Source organism: Arvicola amphibius, chromosome 13 (genome assembly GCF_903992535.2).
Source record: "Arvicola amphibius chromosome 13, mArvAmp1.2, whole genome shotgun sequence".
Classification (NCBI taxonomy): Eukaryota; Metazoa; Chordata; class Mammalia; order Rodentia; family Cricetidae; genus Arvicola; species Arvicola amphibius.
Window position 1 is genome coordinate 60344068 of NC_052059.1, and position 6000 is coordinate 60350067.

The window sequence follows — 6000 nt, forward strand, 5'->3', positions numbered from 1 at the left end:
CTCCAGGGTAGCTGATGTTTGATGTCCCCCTCTGACCCCTGTGGGCATTTGCACTCCGGTATACATAAACTCCGACACAATACACAGATTTTTTTTTAAAAAAAATAAAACTAATCTTTGACAACAGGTCAGTAGAGAAATTAGAAAACATTTTACAGAGCCGGGTGGTGGTGGCGCACGCCTTTAATCCCAGCACTCGGGAGGCAGAGGCAGGCGGATCTCTGAGTTCGAGGCCAGCCTGGTCTACAAGAGCTAGATCAGGACAGGCTCTAGAAACTACAGGGAAACCCTGTCTCGAAAAACCAAAAAAAAAAAAAGAAAAAAAAGAAAAGAAAACCTTTTACATGCCATTGTAAAATTGTCACTAGCATATTTTTCAAAAATGAAAATGAAAAATAGCAGTCTTATGTCCACCGCTCATCCTTTGACGTTTTCTACTTGAAACTCTACCTAGAATTCGTGGCCTTTCTTTCACTCGCCCATCCTCACCCCTATCCCAAACCTGTAGCCTGGGTTTGAGAAAACACTGAGGTCTGGGGAGAATTAAACCCTCGACATTTTGAACTTTCCTGTGCAAGGAAACGAAAGATTTCTTTCCTCCCCGCTTTGTCCCTTTTCACTCCTGGAGTAACTCATCTGGGACCCCAAGGGTGGACTCAGTCCCGCCCCCTGGTGCAGCAGTGAAGACAGATACCGAGCCACCTGTCAGAGGGCTGTGGGCGGGGGCCGGGTCAGCGAGGCCCGCAGAACCGAAGGGTGAGCGCCGTTGAGCGCACGCTCAGAGCCGACAGCTGGAAGCAGGCAGGACGGACAGCCTAAGACACGGGGGCTGACCGCCAAAGGGAGGGAAAGGTGGTCCAGGAAACCAGCCAGGCAAAGCACGCGAGGCGACAGCAAGGAGAGTCCACGGCCCGCAGCTGCCGAAGCAGCCCTCCACCTTAAGCGAGGCCGCAGAGCAGGCGGGCGAGCGAGGACGCGCCGGGTACTGCGCGCTGGCCCCGCTGGGGCGCAGGGCTGTCATGTCCCGCGAGCGGCCTCCGCGCACCGACATCCCTCGCAACCTGAGCTTTATAGCCGCGCTGACCGAGCGCGCCTACTACCGCAGCCAGCGGCCCAGCCTCGAGGAGGAGTCGGAGGAGGAGCCGGGGGAGGGCGGGACCCGGCCCGGTGCCCGCTCGCGGGCTCACGTGCGGGATCGGGGGCGCAGGGCCCGCTCTGCGCCCGCAGGTGGCAGCGGGGCACGGGCAGCCCGCAGTCGCAGCCCTGACACTCGCAAGCGAGTGCGTTTCGCCGACGCGCTGGGGCTGGAGCTGGCCGTGGTACGTCGCTTCCGCCCGGGGGAACCGCCCCGGGTGCCCCGGCACGTGCAAGTGCAACTGCAGAGGGACGCCCTGCGCCACTTCGCGCCGTGCCCGCCGCGCGCTCGCGGCCTCCAGGTAGGCGCCCCGCCGTGCCCCGCTTTCCCCCGGGACCCCGGCCTTCGCGCTCCAACTCCTCCCCTGATCTGCCTCCCCGCCCTCTCTCCGCAGGAGGCGCGCGCCGCCCTGGAGCCCGCCCGCGAGCCCGGCTTCGCCGCCCGCCTGCAGGCGCAGCGCATCTGCCTGGAGCGCGCCGACGCGGGCCCTCTGGGCGTGGCCGGGAGCGCGCGCGTGCTGGACCTGGCCTACGAGAAGCGGGTGAGCGTGCGCTGGAGCGCGGACGGCTGGCGCAGCCTGCGGGAGTCGCCCGCCGCCTACGCCGGCCCTGCCCCGGCCCCACCGCGGGCTGACCGCTTCTCCTTCCGCCTGCCGGCGCCTCCGGTCGGCGGCGCTCTGCTCTTCGCCCTGCGCTACCGTGTGACCGGCCGCGAGTTCTGGGACAACAACGGCGGCCGTGATTACGCGCTACTTGGGCCCGAGCATCCTGGTGGTGCCGGAGTCGCGGAGACCCAGGGCTGGATCCATTTTATTTGAGACTAGACTCCTGCCGGCCATAGCCGGGAAAACACAGGGGCACCCAGGCGTGGGGGGAGGGCTGTGGCGCCAGGAACCCGGGGACCACAATTGGCAGATAGGTGGAGAGTTGTCCCAGGGAGTCAAGCGGAGGTGGCTGGAAACTGTCTGCGAAGCCCAGAGAGATTAGGGTGGGAAACGGCAGGTGGGTGTGAGTGGAAGGAACTCAAGGAATTCGAGAAAGGAGGCCAGAAGGGATCTGGGAAGTTGTGCCTCCTTGAACGGCTTGAGCATTCATTACGGACTGAGCAACCTGGAAGTCATTCGGATTGCTTCCCTCTTGCTGGCCTTACCACCTTCAGGTCCTCATGCCCTGCCCATCCTAGCTTTATCTGAGCCGGAATTGCCTTGCTTAACCCCAGGAATTTGACTATTGCCCCCTGGGCCCTGGCAGTTGGACAGGATTCGCTTGATTCTCAGCAGTTCTTGACTTCAGCCTTCAAGGAGAAAGAGTCCTTCAGCCACCGCGCAAGCCTCGTAAGGAATGTAGGTGGTGGCAAAACTAACTCCGGGCCTGCCCTTTTTATAATAGCCAAATCATGGGCATCTGAGGGCTGCATAGTCAGGCTTCCAGAAAAATGAATGCCAGCCTTACTTTTCTGGGTGCCTTCTTAGACCTGGAAGCACTTTATGGACTTTGTCAAGGGACAACGAATCATGAAAATCACTGCTGATTTATTCTTTGTGCCTCTGAAAAAGAGGAAACTACCGAGTATCTGTACAGTTGAGGAGGTTATTTTATCTTTTGGGGCTCCAGGTTGCTCTGTGAGAAATTGGATTTGAGTTAGGTGGCCCTTTAAGGCTACCTTTGTTTTCAGACAAGGTCTCTAACCCATTCTGGCTCCAGCTCGCAGCCCTCCTGCCCTAGCCTCTGCTGTGCTGGGTTATTGGTGTGAGCCACTATGCTCTTAGGGCTCCGTTTTGGTGTTTTATAATCTGTTCATGGCACAGTACAGGTTAGAAACTGTATTCTCCAACCTAGTGCTACAGTTAAAGCACCCACAGCAAGCCAGGTATCGTGGCACACACAGGGAGTGTTGAGTTGGAGGCCAACCAGGTAATATGATTGTAGCCTGGACTACATGAGACTGTTTCGGAAAATTAAAAGAAGAAACAAGGCTTACCTAGCACAGTGAGCCAGTGTTTGGATATAAGATGAGGATAGTCTTCCTTCCTCCCTCCCTCCCTCCCTCCCTCCCTCCCTCCCTCCCTTCCTTCCTTCCTTCCTTCTCCCTTCCTCCCTCTCTCTGTCCCTTCCCTTCCTCCCTTCCTTCCTTCTTTCCTTCCTTCCTTCCTTCCTTCCTTCTCCCTTCCTCCCTCTCTCTGTCCCTTCCCTTCCTCCCTCCCTTCCTTCCTTCCCCCTTCCTCCCTCTGTCCCTTCTTCCCTTCCTTCCTTCTTCCCTTCCTTCCTTCCTTCCTTCCTTCCTTCCCTCCCTCCCTCCCTCCCTCCCTCCCTACTTCCTTCCTTCCTTCCTTCCTTTTTGTGTTTGTAGGAGCGTGGATGAACCAGGGCACAGGAAGCATAACCAGCCCATAGCCTCAGTGCATTCTGTAGTGTCCAAGCCATAGCTCACCCGGTGCCATTTGGTTTTTGCACTTAAACCCCACAGACTTCTAGTTCTAGCCTGGGTCCCCTGAGAAAATGGAGCAGAGAATTGCTGTTGGGGAGAGTGATGCATGGGAGCCCCAGAATGAAACAACGTCGGAACTCTGGAGATTATGGCTATAAGAAATAGAAAACAAAAATGAGAGCAGTTTGAGAAGTAAATGGCACCAGAAGGTGACAGTTTGATCCATAGTCTGAGCCAGTGACCTGGAAAACCTGGAGTCTAATGTAATACTCGCCCACCTTCGCACCTCATGCCCTTCCTAGAGAGGCTCTAGGTGAGAGTCGAGTGTTGCTGGTTTTCCTTTCCTTGTTTTTCTCTCTTCCCTCACTTGTTTCTTTTTTCTATTTATTTATTTATTTATTTATTTATTTAGTATGCAGTGTCCTGTCTGCATGTATGCCTGCATTATAGATGGTTGTCAGCCACCATGTGGTTGCTGGGAATTGAACTCTATTCCTCTGGAAGAGCAGCCAGTGCTCTTAACCTCTGAGCCATCTCTCCAGCCCCTTCGCTTGTTTCTTTGAACATGTGGGACTTTTTTGCCATCCTTTCCTCCCTTCGCACTTGTTGGTCCCTACAGAACATCCCCTTTCCCTTGAGAAGGAATGGGTATTGTAACTCCTTTTCTCCAAGGCCATAATTGAGCTACCTTCCTCAGATGCCTCCTTGACAGCCCTTTAAAGGGGAAAGAATGTTCCCAGTGTTACAGCTGAACAAGGACCTCCCAGGTAACTGGCTTCTCACTCTGCCTCTTCCCTGTCAGGTATACACACATACATTCAGAATTCAGTTTGGGGCTTGTTCCTTTGCCCTCCAGTCATTTCTCTAACAAATGTACATTTAAGCACTATATTACCTTGTACAAAAAACAGTTGGCTGCATCCCGCGGATCACCTTCAGGTTCAGCTAAGTCAAGGGAGGCGCTGTACTGGGAACCAGCAAACAGTGCACTCTCTAGTCTTCAACGAGGAACCCAGGGAGACTGGGTCGAGGGTCAGTTGTTATGACATCATTCCTAATGTGTAATGTGTGTGTGTTACTGTTACGTCATATTAACAAGAGTAACAGCTCCCATTTAACTTTTGTGTGCTAAATGTGTTTTACATGCATGTTTAAAATATGACTGTGACTTGAACTTATTATCCTTGTTTTAGAAACAAGTCTAGGCTCAGTTATTTGTTGAAGAGTGCAGGACTGTGAACCCAGGAAGTTCCCACAGTCTGTGTGGTATGTCTTTTTATTTCTCTAAAGACAAAATTAAACACTTTGCTCTATATCATCTATCTTAGGGAATGGCCATCGTCTTCACTATCCTGTGCCCTCCTGTGCTCCAAGGGCCCCAGACTTCTAGCCCGCTGTTTCCTGTGCCAGCGTTCTGGGTCTGCAGGGTCAGCAAGCACTGGCCCATCTGCTTGCTTTCTATACACTGGGGTTCCTTCCTGGCTCTGGCCAACCTTCCATACCATCTGGAATGACAGCCACCATCTTCCCTCCCTGCCCCTCCATTATCCTTGACCAAGTAAATTCGTTTTTTGTTGTTTTTTTGTTTTTTGTTTTTGTTGTTGTTGTTGTTTTGAGACAAGGTTTCTCTGTGTAGCTTTGGAGTTTGTCCTGGAACTTGCTCTGTAGACCCGGCTGGCCTTGAACTCACAGAGATTCACCTGCGTCTGCTTCCTGAGTGCTGAGATTAAAAGTGTACACCAGCACTGCCTTTTTCCCCCCTGGATGACCAGGTAAACGTGAGTTTGGGAGAGGCCCCCAGTCTCCTGAACATTCTTTGTAAGAGGTGCCAGCTCTGTTATGCTCCCATTCTCAGCTACATGGGAGAACAGGATGCTTCTAGGTAACCAGTTGGTTTTTTTTTTTTTTTTTTTTTTGAGGCAGGGTTTTTCTGTGTAGCTTTGGAGCCTGTCCTGAAACTGATTCTGTAGACCAGGCTGGCCTCGAACTCACAAGGATCCTCCTGCCTCTACCTCCCGGCATGTGCCACCGCCACCCGGCATCTTTTGGTTCTTTACTGAGCTGCTGCAGCACTTGAGAATAAGCAGATACTTTTCTCTCTTCTGCACGGTTGGACTGGACTGAGCACCTCCTTGTGCACACAAATAATAGGTGCCTCATTCTTGGAACCTTGAACCAACAAAGCTATCAGTACACCACAAACCTTGTAAAATGGGGGAGGGGAGCTGTTATGTACTGTCTTAAGTGCTATTTGTGTGCCTAGTCCTTTTGAGAGTCCCAGAAGACATTTCCTGTCCAGATGTCTCTTTCCTGATACGTGAGTTCAAGATTCTCCCTATCTCTGGCCTTTCCTTACCTTGTATTGGGCCTGGTGTCGCAGAATCATAAATCCTACCATTGGCTCACGCCTTTAATCCCAGCACTCGGGAGGCAGAGGC

At 53.3% G+C, this 6000-nt stretch overlaps 1 protein-coding gene across 2 annotated transcripts; it reads left to right on the plus strand.

The window, feature by feature from the left end:
- The first annotated feature begins 1019 nt into the window (after positions 1–1019).
- On the plus strand, positions 1020–5141 carry Ppp1r3e (protein phosphatase 1 regulatory subunit 3E). 2 transcript variants are annotated; one of them, XR_005282985.1, is made up of 3 exons: positions 1020–1436; positions 1530–2477; positions 4891–5141. XR_005282985.1 is itself a non-coding variant. In XM_038310227.1 (2 exons), exons 1-2 carry the CDS (start codon positions 1020–1022, stop codon positions 1950–1952), a joined length of 840 nt encoding a protein of 279 aa, XP_038166155.1. In that variant the 3' UTR covers positions 1953–3222. The 2 variants fall into 2 exon arrangements, 1 of the variants encoding a protein (XP_038166155.1); XM_038310227.1 differs by lacking the exon at positions 4891–5141 and having other exon boundaries at positions 1530–3222.
- The last annotated feature ends 859 nt before the right edge of the window (positions 5142–6000 follow it).